The sequence below is a fragment of the Myripristis murdjan genome, chromosome 19, assembly GCF_902150065.1.
Source record: "Myripristis murdjan chromosome 19, fMyrMur1.1, whole genome shotgun sequence".
Classification (NCBI taxonomy): Eukaryota; Metazoa; Chordata; class Actinopteri; order Holocentriformes; family Holocentridae; genus Myripristis; species Myripristis murdjan.
The window spans coordinates 7828730-7846309 of record NC_043998.1 but is presented as its reverse complement, the minus strand read 5'-3'; the positions used below and the strand labels follow the sequence as shown (position 1 = coordinate 7846309).

General features: G+C 40.7%; 1 protein-coding gene across 2 annotated transcripts in view; it reads right to left on the bottom strand.

Moving 5' to 3' along the window:
* Positions 1-2538: 2538 nt before the first annotated feature.
* LOC115378434 (zinc finger protein 385C-like) overlaps positions 2539-17580 on the bottom strand; it is an 81977-nt gene continuing 66935 nt past the window's right edge. For both annotated transcript variants that reach the window (XM_030078701.1, XM_030078703.1), the window contains 7 exons: positions 15862-16022; positions 14836-14943; positions 11258-11471; positions 8358-8735; positions 6737-6939; positions 5692-5790; positions 2539-4110 (listed from right to left, as the gene is read on the bottom strand). In XM_030078701.1, the coding sequence (XP_029934561.1) occupies positions 3880-4110; positions 5692-5790; positions 6737-6939; positions 8358-8735; positions 11258-11471; positions 14836-14943; positions 15862-16022 (1394 nt within the window). In that variant the 3' untranslated portion in view covers positions 2539-3879. The remainder of the gene's footprint in view (positions 4111-5691; positions 5791-6736; positions 6940-8357; positions 8736-11257; positions 11472-14835; positions 14944-15861; positions 16023-17580) is intronic.

Below are 17580 nucleotides of genomic sequence, written 5' to 3'. Positions count from 1 at the left end.
ACATCGGTTTCCAGCAGGATATCAGGATATCAGGAACTGTAGTGTCTCGTTTCAGAAAGACTTGGCTGGCTAGTGCAATATGGCAACCCTGCCTAAAGGATAACATATTTTTAAGTTTGCCTCCTTTTTAAATAAAAAATCCTGTGCAGAATATGGCCAGCAAACTTGAAAAACCTACAAGGACACACTGTTCTGTTGAAAAAATGTTAAAAGGCCTTTATTATTACATGACTTTACATGAAAATATTGAGTATTTCCATTATAGATATAGAGCCGAGAGCCATAAACCAAAGTTGTTATGAAACTGCTGAAATACACTCTTAATGATATAGACATATTCAATTTATGTTTTAATACCAAAAATAAAGAGCTACATCTTTTTCCTAACCCAGCATCTGTGCTATGTTAACACCACAAGGCTTAGCTGGTGCATGTGTTTTTATAGTTTTATTATTTTCTGCAGCACTTTGATTCCAGTAATCATTGTTAAAGCCCCCAAAGCTGCTTATAAGGAGGAAGTGCTTGCCAGGAAGATCACACGCTGCTAATATCCACTCTGGGCTTTATTTGTGGCATCTTTAAGTGTAAATTCACCCCAAAATCTTATGAGCAGGGCCTGTTCTTATTGTGGATGCATCATTAAGACCGTTTCAGTGTAGTGCTGGTGTGATATGTTTGTTCTCTAAGTAATAAAGCATGTATTGTGATGAAAGTTATGAAAAATATTCTGCATATGCCACCAAGTAGTAATAATACTTTTATATGGTCATGTGTGTATATAACCGATGCATTAATGTAATAGGTTTGTTTTCCCCAGTCCATGCCCCATTTCTGTTCAGGTTTTGCTGTTTTTCCATCTATATACCTGTTTTAATGTATATTTTTTTGGTAATTGAATTTTTGTTGTGTGACCTTTGACATTTCTGTGGAGGTAAGTTGAAGGAGGTTGATCCCACCATTTCAATAATCATGCCAGAAGTTGTCCTCGTCTCATTCAAACACAACACAGAGTTCATAGCAAAACAAAGTGTCAGGCCAGACCAGCTTCATATATGCAACACTGAAAAACTGAGGCTTTACAGGTTTCTTTGTGCAGCCTGATGCCCATTACCTTTAGTACAGCCCAGATGGCACAGTTTTAATCAGACTGAAAGCAGACATTTGGACCAGCTCAAGTCAACTGATGCCAACCTGGTGACACCGGACCGAGCTCCAGCAACAACAGGAGGTCAGCTTCGTGTGATGTGTTTTTAGTGCTACAAACAGTAACAGAAGACTTTCCTCAGAGATTAAATGAAGTATCTTAGCGGTAACATGGTTTGCTATTATGATGAGAATCATTGTAAGAACACATCATTCGCACATGCGGCATAAACACTTATCATCTTGCTCTCACATCTTCAGGACACTGATTGTTAATGTAAGACATGCAGGATGGGGAAGTTTGTGGAAAAACAAGGTAACTCCTTGGCAGCAGTTTATTGTGAAATTAAAACATATCTCCAAAAGGGTATATTTAAAAATAACATTTCGGAAGATAAGGACACATCTATATTTGCAATACACTGATACTAGAAGTGTTTTTTCAAAAAGTTTATTAAAGTTTATTGTTAAATATTCTTAGTTTATCCATTTTTTAATGTTTGGGCCCACTCATGGCACATTTATGACACCCTGGTAAAACCTTATAATGACATATGGGTCAGCAAATTCAAATACTTTAAGCTGTTTCCTCTTGGTGCATATGGTTTGATGACGCTAGACCAGTTGGCATCCAAAAAATATAAAGTTTGAATCTATGAATAGAAAGCCTAATTGCATTTAGGCTGTGCTTTTTCTGTGTTTGTTCATAGAAGACCACTGGATGGCACTAGAGTGCTGTTGATCACAAAGTATTCATATACATGTTTTTGTCAGACTGACAGATAAGCTTTGCCTTTTGCATGACATTTTTTTTTCCTCACACAAACCTATTAGAAATTGTGTTGAGCCTGGTTACAGGAGCGTCTACTTACCTGTGGTTAATGTGAGTTAGAGGCAATACCTGTGGAGGTTGACTTCAAAACAACTAGCAATTTAATGAATCACAAAGCATAAGTATGATAAATACAGACTATTATTTAAACGCTGGTGTTTGAAGCATTCAGTACTTCTTCAAAAAACTGTAAAAGAAGCAACTTATTCAGCTGTTTTGATGCTTTGATCATTAGGATGCCTTGGGAAACCTTTTATAATTTTCCCAAAATGGATGTAATATGTTTTTTTTTTGTTTGTTTGTTTGTTTTAGAGGGAAACAGTAATTTGCAAATGGCATATTAACTTTTTGACCTTTCATCTCTCCACAGTAAGTATCACAGAGATGATAAGAGCTGAAAATGTGCCAGTTGAATCAAAACCAGTCAGGCCCTTTGACCTTCTCTACCACAGGAAAACTAAAATCAATACCAACAGGTATGATTTGTGGGATCACCAGTACTATTGTTTGAAGAAAGAAACAACCACAATTGTGTAAAAAAAACAGTATTATTTTTAAGGTCATATAGAATACAGTATGGATATTTTTTTAATGAATAATAATTTATATTATTGCAATGGATGCACAGTTATACTAGTCATGAATTTCACCAGGTGACACTTAGAATACAACTTCAATATACATATTGCTTAGGATGATTCAGCACAAACAGGTGGTGGTGGCTGCTCAAATGAGAAAAAGGTAGTTATTTATTCATACAACTCTATAAAACAAAACAGGTTTCATTTATAATGTCAAAACCACTTGTAATATTTAAGAACTTGAAGATAAATCACTTTGCTTTTGGGGTTACAGCACATGAGTCTGCCACTCCATATTGCACATGTCAGGCTGTGAAAAACCTTTAATGAATGCATCCTCCCAATGCCTGAAGAGCTTGTTCTCCATGTATCCTGTCAAAGAAACATGAGCTGTCTCTTTCAGGGTTTATACAGACAACAAAACCTCATGAAGTCATTTTAAGCACAAGGTCCAGTGGTGAACATGCACCCTGTCTGCCTCCCTGTAATGAATATACTTGGCATCATATTGGGGTGATGGTTGATTGTCACCTTGTTACACAGGGAGAGCAAGAGAGAAAGACAGACAGAGACAGACACAGACACAGACAAGTCGAATGTCTATATTTAGCTAATGTAAGTTTAAAAAAAGGCCTCCAGAGCAGACAATGGCTATAAAAACATAAAGCTGCCAAGATGCAATATCATCCCCAGTAATCCCAAGTTATGGATCGTCCCACTTTTCCTAGGGTTTCGTATTTCATATCAAAATGGAGAGTTTTATGGGTGAATATCACAGACTGGATTTCCTTGATCAAGATTTGTGGGATGAAAACTATAACAGGATAGAACTGTTGTACTTGTTCTCCCAGAGTACAATTAGAAATATTTAAAAATGCTAGGATTTTGGCAACAGACACTTAGTTTAAGTAACATTTACACAGGCCTAGTGTATTTCTCTATCATATAGTCTTATTCATAAAACTAAAAGATGCTTGTCGCTATGGCTTCCAGAGGGGTCCAGACCCCAGGGAGCATGCACTCAACAGTTTGTGAGGAGGGAACAGCTGGGAACCTTCCACTGTGAGTTCAGCCCGCAACGAGATTTCAATCCACACCAGAGGATTTGACGTACTGAACTCATGACCTGAACCTGCCAGACTGGACATGGTGATATGTTGTCCCACTGTTGCTGCACAGTGTTCGCGTGTCACTCACATCACTCACGGCCATCTCATGTTTTAGCTTGACCTTGTCCAGACTAAGCTAGGCTTAGCTTGACTAGCCCAGGCTACAACAGTCCTCCAGCTCAGCTTGGCTCGCAGACAGCTAATATGTCTGTAGCTAGTAAGGAGAGAAGATAATGGGTGTGTGTGTGGCTCTCAGTGGACCCGGGGCAGGCCTGAAGAGTGTGGGGCTGATCAGTGGGCCCTGGATGATGGCTGTGGGTGCAGGCGGCGGCCGGAAGGCCAGAGGTCCAGAGGCCATGGTGCACAAGGCAGCTGGGTTGAGGGGACTGGCCAGAAACCCTGCCGGCAGGGCCTTGGAGAGCTGCTTCTGCAGGGCCAGTTTAGTCTGCATGGTGAGACACAGAAGACAAGATGCCTGCTCAAAGTCCAGGGAGAAAACATGTCCAACAGTTACAAGAAACAGCATTTAGTGAGAGAGAGATTTGTGCTGTTCACTCCAACTGCGCACCGAAATTTCAGCTCTTGACCCCTCTTCTTTAGACTAAAAGCAGTTCAGATTCTGTTTATTTTGCAAGATTTGGGTGTCAAACTCCAATACATTTTACTCAGAAGCTTTTTCAAACCAACTTTAAAACCACATGGGTTCATTACATTTAACAAGTGTAGAGTTAAAGTGGCGTTAAGTAATAAAGTGACATTAAGTGCAGTCTCTCATAGCTGGACCTATCTTCAAACTTCACTTGAGTGCTCTATAAGCCCAGTGCTAGAGAAAGGTCTGGCTGAACTCATTATCATTTCTGCTATAGGGGGAAAAAGGCTCTGACATGTTTGTATTTCTTTAAACACAGTTGTCTGGGCAGCACTAAGCCCAGGATGCAGCGACGGTGCCCTTGCAAAACAGTGTCGGGGGTTAGTGGAAGGGGAGGAGAATTGCGACTACAATAGTCACCCAGCGGCAGACTTATAACCACAGTCTACATCTTTTGAGTCAGACTACGTTAAGTGGTATTAAGTGGCTTTTATTAAACTCTGTAGGAGAATTTGCAACAACACTGAGTAATCTTCCTGCTACAGCTTGCCGTAGCCTGTAAATAACAGAAAGTAACCCAGAAAATCCAACAGAAATGAGTAAGGAAGAGGCCATTTTTAATGAAACAAAATACAGTAATAGCAATAGCAATGTTTTGCCATTCATTTTTTTTTTTGGCTGAACAACTAAATGCTAGTGCTTGCTTGCATCCTTGTCTAAGGAAAGGGTGAGTAGTTTCCATGTGCCATAAATACCTGCACCTACCAAAGTATTTGTTTAGTCGTCAATATTAACGAATATACCTTGTAAACTCCTGCAGATCAACTGTGGTCCGTCTGAGCTCCAGTGTGGGTAAATTGAGCACTTATTGTACCTTAAACATGGTACAGTACCACACTTGGTGTTGTCTTGTATTTTCACTTTATTCCATTATGCTGTTCAACAACTTCCATCTAATATTTTTCAACAAGTATAAAACATATCTGTTCATTAAAATTAATCCACTGGAGTGATGTTTATTTTGACACGGCCAACAATAGTGTGGTGGGAGAATGCAGCGTTAGCCATGCGATCCATGTGTGAAAGGCCAGGGTGGATTGTTGGCAGCTCCTGGGGCTGGGGCCTTAATATATCCCAGATAAGAATGGGGTAGGGGCTCAGGCTCTGGTGCATGTGCCAATAGCTGTCAGTTCAAACAATCTGGCATGCTGGGAAAATCTGGGCAGGGAATGTGAATGACAATGCTCTCCCCTCCATCAACACTTTACGCTGAGCTGTCCATGAGCAAGGCACTTAAATTCCCAACCGCTGTGGTAGATCTGAGCAGTGAAGAACAAGATGTGTGTATGTGTGTGTGTATGTGTGTGTGTGTGTGTGTGTGTGTGTGTGTGTGTGTGTGTGTGTGTGTGTGTGTGAGGAAGGGCGGCTAGTTCTTACCGCCAACACAGCGCTGGGCTGGACTTTAATGTAGGGGCTGAACTTAGGCTTGACAGTCTTCCCAGCCAAACGCTCTTTGTGTCTCCTGCTGCTCAAGTGCTGGAGGAGACAGGAAACAGTGATGCAGTTAGCCTGATGGACAAGACGGCTTTGACCAACAAACCACTGAACCAACCGATTAGATAGTTTTGCCTGGCATCAGGGTGGTATTTAGTATTCAGTGGCCACTTCATCAGGTCCACCTGTACAATCTAATGCATTTCAGTGCAACAGCTCTGCCATGAAATTTACCTATTAAGAAAGTTCATAATGTTCACTTTTTGTTGACATTGTGGAGAATGTGTAAATTTAATTCTATGTTTATTATTGAGGTTGTAGTTTGCAGAGGTCTTGTACTGGGCTACATTATATTGGAGGGTTTTTTGTCCTTTATTTATTTATTTATTTTTGAGAGGTATTTTTTGTTCTCCCTATTTATATACATGATGGGGACAGAATAGTAGGAACACCTCATTAAAATGCAGTCCAGTACAACAGCACCACTAACTATGTGCTCAATGCCAAACATAGGATAGAGTGAACACCTCTAAAAAAAGTGACAAAAAGAAAACCTGAGCATTATAGGCATCATAAAAGTGAACTTTATGGTAGAACAGTTGTATTAAATAGTATTAGATAGTGCAGGTGTACCTAATAAAGTGGCCACTGAATGTATATGTGGAACTTATATATGTGCTTGTCCTTATAAGGTCATACATGTGCACAACATACCTATATGACAGTGGGAGCTGGTGACATATGCACATATATGTCCATAGATGAAAATGTATGGACAAATTTGAAAATATTTCATATAAGGTTATTTAATGGTGCCTGAATTAAACTCATGAATGTAACACTGTACTGCAGGTCCAGCCACAGTGACTACCATTCATGACCATGGAAAACCTTTAAAAATGTTGAGTATTACAAAAAGTGAGAAAAATGTACCATGAGTGTTAATAAGTTTTTCTATCAGTGGGATGTGAGGTGAGGTCGTGCCCACCTGTTTCAGCTGTGTCTCGGAGTTGACGGACAGCTGGCACAGCTCACAGTGAAAGGGCTGGCTGGACACGCCAAACCCCACTCTGCTCTTGCTGCCCATTCGCTGCTTGGTCCTGCAGGTGGGCCGGGGCGATGACATTATCTTGACCCTGCGCTGTGATTGGCTGCCGTTCTGACCATCCAGCATTTGCTTATGCTTGGAGCCTAATTTCACCAATCAGAAAGGAGGACCAAGTGTCAGAATCACTCACTTACCTTTCAGGATGAAAGGTTCTTACAGTCATTATTGACGCACTGCACGGAAATAACTGTACCAAGTGGCTAAAACTGCCAAAGGAGTCCATTAGACTTTGACTAAATTAGGACTTCAAATAAAGGAAGGTGGCCTGCTGAGATGATGGTATGAATCTTCCCCCACAGAGGAACTGTGCTTTGCTTTATATAGAGCCAAGTGCTGTCCAGCACTCAGGCTCTGCAAGGCTTCTCATTTCTCACAGAAATGCAACTACAGTTAAAGTCTACACTTAACCAACCTGACCAAAACATGAATAAGGCATTCAGTCTATTTAGTGTAGTTTTTGGTGTGAGTTGGTAGATTTAATGATTTTAGGCTTTAACTATTCAAGGAGATATGGTGATAAAATTACTTTTGTCCACCTTGAGTCTTTTCTGTCTCACAAAAAAAGTGTCAGCTATTGCAGTGTTCAATTCAGTCCTCACAGTATTTGATGGTATGTGTGTACAGTTTCCAAAGACAGAAACTGATAAAATATAGGAAACCTGCACTCAACTAAAAAAATTACCAGAGAAAGTTTGAGGCAAATTCCTTTAATGCTATTTATTTAGCCATGCGCGTATTTTTCTGCCTCATACTTTCTTTGTGAAACATTTTTCAGCAGAGTGTGCTATGCCTTATCTCATCTGTCTCACAAAACAAGATTAATGAGCTAGCAAATTAACTTTGGGCTTAACTCTGGCTTTTCAGTCTCACAATGATGGTTCACTTTTTAGCAGGGCACTGTACATCACCATGGTAACTTAGGGTGCAAGCCTATTATGCTCCAACAGCGGGTTATGTTGAAGCTTTTGGATCCAAATGTATAAAAGGCCTGCCTTCTGAGCAAGCAACTCTCTGGAAAAATGGCATCACCACTCCTACAAAATCCTATAGAACATTTTTTGTTTTTCTGCAGGAATTCCATCTACAAAACCCAATAATTATAAAAACAGTGTATACAAATGAATGTAAACGCATCCACAGATACTAAGCTGGTCTGTTCACAGGACAACTGTGCTTACAGATTCGCAGAACTACTTTGCTTTCCTTGATGAGTTGTTATCCAGGACATTTGCCCACTCTGTGATGAAGTATGAACTGTGCACTGTAGCAGTATGCTTTATTGATGTGGTTAGCATTAGCCTAAGTATCTATGCATTTAGTAAATCTGCCATTTTCCTAGAACAATCTTCACAGACTTTTTATTTTTGCCCTCAGGACAGGTTGATAGGTGAGAGCCTTCAATATGAGATTGTGAGTAATTCATCATCAGTACTCTGAGTGACTCTGTCAAACTGCTGGGGAGCGCACCACTGATAAGTATGGCAGCTATTGTAGTACGTACCACTGTAGTGAGCTTCCAGCTGGGAGCTGGAATTGACTGTGACTTTGCACATAGGACAGTGGAGAAGCTGCTTTGAATTGCTCCTCTTGGCCTCCTTAGCCTCTTCGACCTCCTCTCCTTCCTCCTCGCCCCCCGTGGAGGTGCCCTGAGGGTCAGAGTGGGGTGCAGGGCTTGGTCTGGGGCTGCAGCTTTCCATGGGTGCGCTGTCTGAAGTTGGCTCAGACAGCTGTGAGGCAGGGGAGACTTGCGGAGACAGCTGAGGGGACAGCAGTGAGGAGGCTTCCATGGATGAAGGCTGTAAGGCAGGAGCAGGTGTTGACAAGCTCCCCTGGCTGTTTTCTGCTTGCAGCTGTGCTGGCTGGGAGGAGGTGCTTGGGCCTGGGGAAAGACAGGTAAACAGATTCAATTTACACCTGGTACTGAAACATGATCTGTATTTGGATATTTTGTCTGGATAAGGACAAACACATGTTACACAGATCATATTTTGATCAGAGTGTGATCACATTTGCAAGATGATCTCCAGAGGGTGTCTGACTGACATTGTGATCAGTTCTCAAACAGGGCCATCCAGGTGTAAATTCAATCTGTACACTGTGTACTCATTAGTGAGAGAGCATCCACCTACTCAGTACAAACGTTCTCACTGATTCACTCAAGGTCTCCAACACTCCCACTCCACTCCCATCTGCCATCACAGTGAACAAGTGATCATGGTAGCATTCACAGCTGCTCCAAACACGACTGCTGCGAAAATAATATCAATGTTTTTGTTGCCTCCAACTGGACTCGTACAACACGAGCCCTCCTGCAGTAAACAAGGGCTGTACAGTAACCTCACCTCTGGCGGCCCCACAGCTGCCATGTTGGCTCTACTTGTCGACAGATGGACTTCACACTTCCCCACCTACTTACCTGCTTCACATAGCGTACGCATAAAATAAGGTCAGAATGTGAACAGAGGAATAACAAAAAGAATAACAACACATAACAATAATTTGCGCAAATGCAAGGATGTGATTAGAGAGTTTACTATTTAGGCGGCATATTTACATTTTAGAAATAAGTTGTATTGCCCTCTATGGCACAGGTTCTTAACCTGAAGGTTGGGACCCTCCATGTTGTCGTAAGATAATTTCAGGGTGGACGCAATAGGATTTATAGAATAGAAAAGCATTTGTAGTATACAAATTTATATTAATGTCCATGTTTTCTTTTTTCCCTTCAAATTTTTAGTTTGTTTCCTGTGAAATACTGAATGTTTTCCCATGACAATGTATGCATTCTAAAAAAAAAAATGCTATAAATAAACTGCAAGTTTTGAGGAGTGCAGTTCTTCTGGAAAATATTTTTGATCTCTGGTCGTATGGATTATCAGACAGACAGATAGATTTCCTTTTCTCTGTCCATATCTCTGTTCTTCCTTGTCCATCAACCTTTGTGCTCATCTGTCCTTTCACCTCCTCTGTCACCATTAATTAATGGCCATGGCAACCCCTGAATGTCACAAAACTATAATTATGTGGTTAGAGGGAAATGATGGAAGAAATGGGAGGGGAAGGATTAGTGCTAAAAAAAAAAACCCCAAAACAATAAAACCATATGTAAAGAGTAGGAAAAAGATTTTTCAGTCAGGAAACGTGAGAATGAGTGTGACAAACAAAAGGGAGTAAGGAACATCCTTACAGCAACGATGTGGAGAATCAACACCACAACTTCTATGTTATGAATATGAATTTCATCAATTTGCTCAGATTTAAGTCAAGCCCTAAAGACTAATTGCTGCAATATGTTAGAAACTTGTTATATCAGTTTAAATGTTACCCTTTCATCTTTTTTCTTCTTCTTCTTCCTTACTTGCACTGTCACCGCTGTTTTGAAAACAATATCTTGATCTCACACACAGTATTAGCCTCTCTAAACGAACAATTCAAATATTTCTCAGCAGCTCCCATTACATCAAAGCATCAAGGCAGCAGCAGCCAAGTTGAAGAGGTTGTGGTGCGTCCTACACCACAGTGGTTGAACATCAGTGAGTCACATGAATTTGCAGGTCAGCATAACTTATTTGTCACAAGAAGCGATCATTTTTTTGATCCTTGTGGGGTTTGTAAATGGGTGCGATTGGGACGAAATCATTTCCTTAGCAAACAACAAAAAAGTGGGATAAATACCTAATTTATCAGTGAGTCAAGCTGCTGATGAAAACCAAGCAGACTCAACAATTATATTATATGCTTGTTCCGCATTTTTGGACAGTTGAGTGTAATGGGTGCTCACTTAAATAGATCCTCTGCAGTTTTGCATAATACACCTTTAACTTAAAAAATTATGACTATGTAGTTATGAATATATTTGCATGAATTTCATGGCATGTTTTTTCCTGCCTCCACTTCCTTCAACTTTGACTGTCCTGCTCAAACTCTGGATCCAACGATGAAACATATCAGCAGCCAGAAATCCAGCTTCCACCATAGTCATAGACAACAAAATAGTTACATTAGCCATTGCTTTCTACAGTCTAGCATGCAGCCATTAGTCCATAATGTCCATCTGTGGACATTATGGCAACATATCTCAGTGAGAAAAAGCAACTAAGAGTGGGATTTGTGTTGAAGCACTGTTGGTTTAGAACTGCTTAAAAAGTAAAACCACTTGGCATCCTTCTTCAAATGGTATCTCTATTCAAGTTCTTCAAGTCAGCTCATCTTGCAGAACCTCTTTGCTTGATGGAAATAATTACCCATCTGACAGACCCAATGATAGCAGGACAGGTAATAGCTGGTAATTAGCCAGCTGAGTGGCAGCTACCAAGCTGGTAAGTGCTTACGACTCCCCAATTACCACTAATTTCTCAGAGGATGGAGAGGGGGTGCTTTTGAAAAAAGAAAGATTTATACCTGTTACATCTGTCAGTTGTGAGACGATCAGCACCCCTCCTGCTCCTCCTCCTCCTCCTGTCTTCCCTCTGTCTCTTTCTCTGTCTCTGTCTCTCCCAGCGGTCGAGGGAGTCTGTCCGTTCCTCTGCCGGTTCCTCTGTGTGTTCCTTTGGGTGTCCAATGCTTTCAGCTTGCGAGCATGCTTGTGACCCTTGTAGTGGGCTTCTGCCTGGGTCTGGCCACAACACATACACACGCACACAAACATGCATGCATGCACATACATGGGCAAAATGAGCAGAGGAGTAAACGAATATGAATAAAATCAGCAAAATCACTAAATCAGTAGGAGGACAGCATCAAATCTATAATTATTTAGGGCCTATAATTCTTCCATCTGCTGTAAAATTCCACTTTACATGGAATTGATATATTGAAAAATGCAGCTTCGGGGAGGCATATAGCATTTTTCCATTATGAATTCCATGAGGCAGTATACATTTCAATGGATTGATCCCAGTGTATTTAATTTCTGTTACATATTTCCAACACTTCAGATGAAAGTGAATATTATGCTGGTTTCTCATGCTTCCATGGCACTGGAGAAAATGATGCAGTTGGGCATTTGACTTAGAGGAAGAGTCACATCATCATCTTGATCATCATCGTCATAGTTGTGGACAAATGAGCATCAGTTTGACTCATGGCATCTCATGGCCAGCATCTCAGCTCGCTGGCTCATCTCTCCACTGATGCATTCTGACACAAAATGGCCTCTGTCCGTTTTGCTCTGACGCAAAATGACCTCTGTGTCTTTCTCAGAGGGAGAAAACACATTTGTGGCAGTGCGACAACAGATGCATGCAGATTTGGAATCCCAAAATGGCTCTGGATGCCTGCAGAAAAGCAAGATGTGCTCCATGGAGGAAGATCTACTACCAACAACTACAAGTGCACCAATGGTTATATATCACACAAAAACAACAACAACAACAACAGTTGAAGCAAAACACATATATCCGGTAGTTCACACACACACTTGGCAAGAGGCGAATGTTTCCATACATACACACATACACACATCAAACCTGTACATATACACCAGCTCCAGGAAACACAAACCCAAAGCATTTTTCTAAGCACCGCCCCCTCTTTTTTCCCTATTTTTGAGTAAACCCACATTTGATAGCATTTCCAGTATCAGCATGCTTCATATCCAGTTCTTTCATGGACAGTTATTCAATACGTAATATATCAGTCTTGATATTTTCAGTTATGACCTTCTGAAGCTTCACATTTTTTGAGAAAAATGCGGTGGTAAAACTGTCCACCGATGATGTAAAGGGGTTTAAATATCCTGACACTTCTATTAATAAGGAGCTAAATTTAAATAAATCACTTACTTTTGGCATGGAAAAAGCTCGGATGACTTTAAATTTAGAAAACTATCCATGATGCCTTGTGATGCCAACAAAACAGAACTTTTTTCATGTAGGCTATATACTGTATGGTATTTATGCAACACCTATGCAGTGACTAAATCATAAGAGAGAATTTGGTGTCTGGGTTTTGGCATGTATCAAGTATCTGGCTGATTCATGTGAGGCTGTCAGATAATTTGGCATTGCCCAAATTATCCATGCTGCTTTCCAGGTATATGCTGTGCACAGTGCAGCCCCTGCTTATGCACATTCAAACCCACAGAGTGCAGTGGTAATCTTTCAGAAGTTGTGTGCAAAGGACGGAAGGGTACAAGTCTCCCCATCAACACTTTGCCGAAAGCTCAGTCTTGTACACAAACAGAACGGTCGCCATGGTGGGTCAAAGTGTGTGTTGGGGAAGAGAGGGCTGGGCAAAGGGTGTACGACCCCTTTGGCTACGTTGAATGTCAGTGCACACTAGCCATTCAGCGTAACTTGCAACTGAGTCAGAGGGACAAATCTGTTCCCATCTGCATACTACCACCCTATCTAACATGCCAGTGTAGTATGCCAACATGTTTACTATGTAACAGCATAGTAACTTTAAGAGAGAATAAAAGTGGAATAAGTGTCCCGGGACGGCAGGAAAACAAAAAACAAAGATCCTCAGATTAAAAACAAAACAAAACAAAACAAAACACCTGAAGGCTGGCATGACTGCTTAGCCTCGGCTGACCTGGATTCAAGCAGCTTTATGCATTCTTTTATTTATGCCCAAACTCCACATACACAATGAGCAACCATTGTCCTCCACAAAAGGGCAGCAAATTTAGAATGTCGCACTTGATCCTTCAGGCATGAACTTTTCATGCTTCATCAGTGAGTTTAGCAGCCTCGGACCTCCGTGTGGGGTCAACTAGCCAGTGGTGCCCCCTGTTGGGACCTGGTACCTGCCTGCAACCTGGCATCCACCTCCTGGGTCAAGCAGCACTCTCAGCTCAGCTGCAGGTAACACAGAGGGGAGGAGGAGAGAGCCTGTTAGCTAGCAAACAGACTCCTGACGACATCCTCGGGAGAGCAAGATTTAAGAAGAAACAGAAAAAGAAAGAGGAGAAACTGGAGAGAGAGGAGAAATTGGCTAACGCCAGTGTCCAGCTTCCCTTACGTTTCACAGGAGCGTGATTGTCATTCTGCTGGTTTCTTCCTAACAATATAAATGCAAATAAGTATAAACTAACTTCATAGGAGCGGGAGCAAAATGAATATGAATTTGGAGGGCTGATGACGAGGAAAAAGCATTAGGACTAGATGATGGTTTCTTCTCAGAATCCAGTGGTCAAGTAGAAAAATAGGAAGTTCCTGATTGGACTGATAGCACAGAAGAGTTCATTATACACAGAATAGCCTATGTCAAAGCTATTTCATACCACTATTATGCAAATATACTGCAGGTGATGTGAAACTTTCAGCATCTGAATGCAAAGATAAAGAAAAGATGAACTGTAGACAAGAGGTTTTATCCTCTAAAAAACTGCATGCATAGGAACTCAGTGTCTGCGGTTCAGCTGCTGAAGTTAATTAGCTTGCAAAATAGCCTACCATTGCCGAATTTCCCATTGAACAGTTTAATGAGGCAGTTGATCAATTAGGGAACCACAGAGCTGAGATCTCACTCAAATACACTGCTGATGAATGAATTTAACCAGAAATTGCTATGTTCACGTACAAAACAATTAATTTTCATCAATGTATAGAAATGCCTGCTTTTGGCATGTACCAGGACAGTAAGCTGTTTGTCAGCTAAAGCAAGGAAAGGTTAAGTTACTATGCATTCCTTCACTTTATCATATAAAAAGATGTACAGTGGAATTAATATGATTAACTAATGGCTATACACTGTGGCAAAGACAGACAGGTAGATAAAAGTTGAAAAGTCAAAGCTTCTTGTGGTGCTTTATTCATAAATCCAAGCCCTATCTTTGAGATTTGCCTTCTCCAACTTACCAGATGGAAAGTGAAAGAAAGAACGAGAGTCTGTTTTCTTTGGAGAGCTTTCAACTCCAAAAATAGTATTTTTTTTTTTTTTTTAAATCACTTAATGCTCAATTTTGCAGTGTTGTCAAGTCAGGAGTGCTCTCAGTCAGCATCAAGCAGAAACAGATTGGCTGACTGACTTACAGTGGAGTTGAAGCGCAGGTGACAGATGTTACAGGAGATGATGGGCTTCTTCTTGGGCGGAGCAACACCAAACGTGTGGTTGATCACCGCCTTCTGCACCGGGTCCATCTGGTAGGCAAATAAACACACACACACACACACACACACACACACACACACACACACACACACACACACACACACACACATACAGTTTCTTGACATTTTAGCAGTATTTTCAGTGAGGAATGCCAAAAGGGCATTTTAACTCAAGCATTTTCGGCACAAAGTGACAAGAGACTTAGAAGAAAAAAAAATCTGCTGCAGGTTTCTTCTTAACATCTTCCCTGTCAAGTTGTTTTCCAACTTGACTCATCCTGTCACAGTATTTAATCCCACATAATCCATTCTGCACGTCATAAAATAATAAGAAAAAGGATAGCTTTGCATAGGGGTAATATGCATTAGATTTACAATGGTGAGAAAATATATATGTTGTATGTATGTAATGTACAGTATTTCCCTATTTTTTTCTGTTTGAAAACCCTCATGTATTCGATGGCTCTCAAGCTATGTAATGCAATGATGTGATTCTGATTTTAAGATATATGTGATATATCTAGAAGTAAAGGAGACTAAACACATATGAGACAGGAACAATATTATTTATCATATTTTTAGAAAAATATTTCCTGGAAGAGTTGGGAGTTCTGAATATTTGGGAGTATGTGTTTCAGCTTTGGGTTTAAACCATCATCACACTGTCAACATACTTTGGCTGAATAATGAGAAAAATGTCAGTGCGAATTTGCAAGGTTAATTTTCTGACAGGATGACACAAAACAGTTTGCTTAGAGACACTGTACTATTGAAGGGCCAGCTGAACTGAAACATAATGCATGTTGGCAAGGGGAGATTAGTTTCAGCTTCTAGTTTGTTCAGTGGGTTTAGGAAACATTTTTCAAATTCTGGGTTGGCTATAGGCTGAACTTTTTAAGCCCAGGCTGCGTTTAGAATGAATGCGTTTGTGCCTGAATGCAATCTCACCGTGTTGAAATTGGGGAAGAGGCTGAGCGGTGAGGAGCCATTGACCCTGAGGGGCAGGAAGTGTTTGAGCTCCAGCGGGGCGTGAGTCTGAGGCTGGATGGGTCGACCCGGCAGAGGCAGGGAGGCCAGGAGGGTGTGGGGCTTGCCCTGGGACAGCGTACCTACACCAGCACAGAGGGCAATCATTTTAGCAAACACACAAAAGTTACAGCAGATTGTTTTTTTCCCTCAATGCAGTAACTAAGTCACCTGGGGAAAAATGAAACATCTAGATAGGAGGGACCAGGAGTCTCCAGTGGGGTTCAGCTGATATGGTAAGACCAACTTTATCAGTAGCTTCTTTAGATGAAGCTACTAATAGCTGATTTTATGCTCATAATTGGCATTTGAACTGGAAAATTAGTACGCAAAACAAACAAACAAATGCAATGGTAATTATTAAAGTAAATTTAATTATATATTTAGTTAAATAATTGAATAAACAAAATGAATAGAGACTATTGCAAAGGCAAAGATGAGAGCGATACTATCCAACAATATAAGAAAAATCTCTAAAAAAGAGCTAGAGAATAATCTGTTTCATACTGGAGAGGGAAGACATGGATAAGCAAATACCCAATATATTATTTTATCTTCAAAAAAGAAAAAGTCAGATATCGGCCCAATGTATCGGTACACTGTTAACATAAGCAATCAGTTCCTGTCAAGATCCTGATATATCAGCCATTTGTGGATGGATTAAAATTAGATCCTGCCTCATATGGAAACAACTGCTTCACACCTTCGTACACACTGGGACAAAGATAGAATATGGCACACAGATTAAGACTCATTCCCTCAGTGAACAATTCACTCAGTAATGCTTTGATGACTTTGGCAGTATCAGGGAATAAACAATAAGACCCAGTGGGGCCATTTCTGACACCAGTAGTCTAGAGATTATCTTGATAAATCTCTCTGGCCTTTCAAATACAGGACTGGCATTTTCCATAACTGTGTGTTTTTCTTCTTCCCCAGATCCTGTAAATGCAGACATCCAGCAGGAGGAGAGAAGAAAGGTAACAGCACCCAGGTGTAAGGACGGAGGTGACTGACACACTGAATATGAATGAACTATGAAAGTCAGATTGGGCTGATAAGACCCGTCATATAGTTAACTCTTCAACATTATCTTTCTGCCTGACCAGTTTTCTGTCTTCCTCTGTACATTACTTTGTCTTTCAGCAGCCCCCCTCTGTGGTCTGTTTTTGAAGTAAACATTCTGCATGAATGCCACAGCAATTTAGGGGAGACACTTTATTTTGAAATCTCCTCATCTCATCACAGTTAATTTTTGGTTTGCAGAATTGCTTTCAGGCAGCCTATGCTTTAAAGTACTGCAGCACCGACCTTAGTCTAGACCTCAGCGCATTAAAATGCACAATAAAACATGGTATGTAAACATAGTGATTGAGGAAGGTTTAGCATCTGTATATGAACCTTACTCCAAAGGTGAAACCACTGAAACTCCAGAGATTGCAGAATCGAAATGATCACACGTTAATGAAAGAATATGAAGTGAGCAATTTGTGTCTCTAGGTTCAGCGTTTGTATTTGCACTTTGCGTCAGTCGCACAGTCTCTCCTTTCATCAACAAATGTACAGTAGGTTAAAAGCGTCATTTTCAAGCGTGATCTATTTAGGAATTAGGACGGTAATATTTAGCCAGAATGACTGACA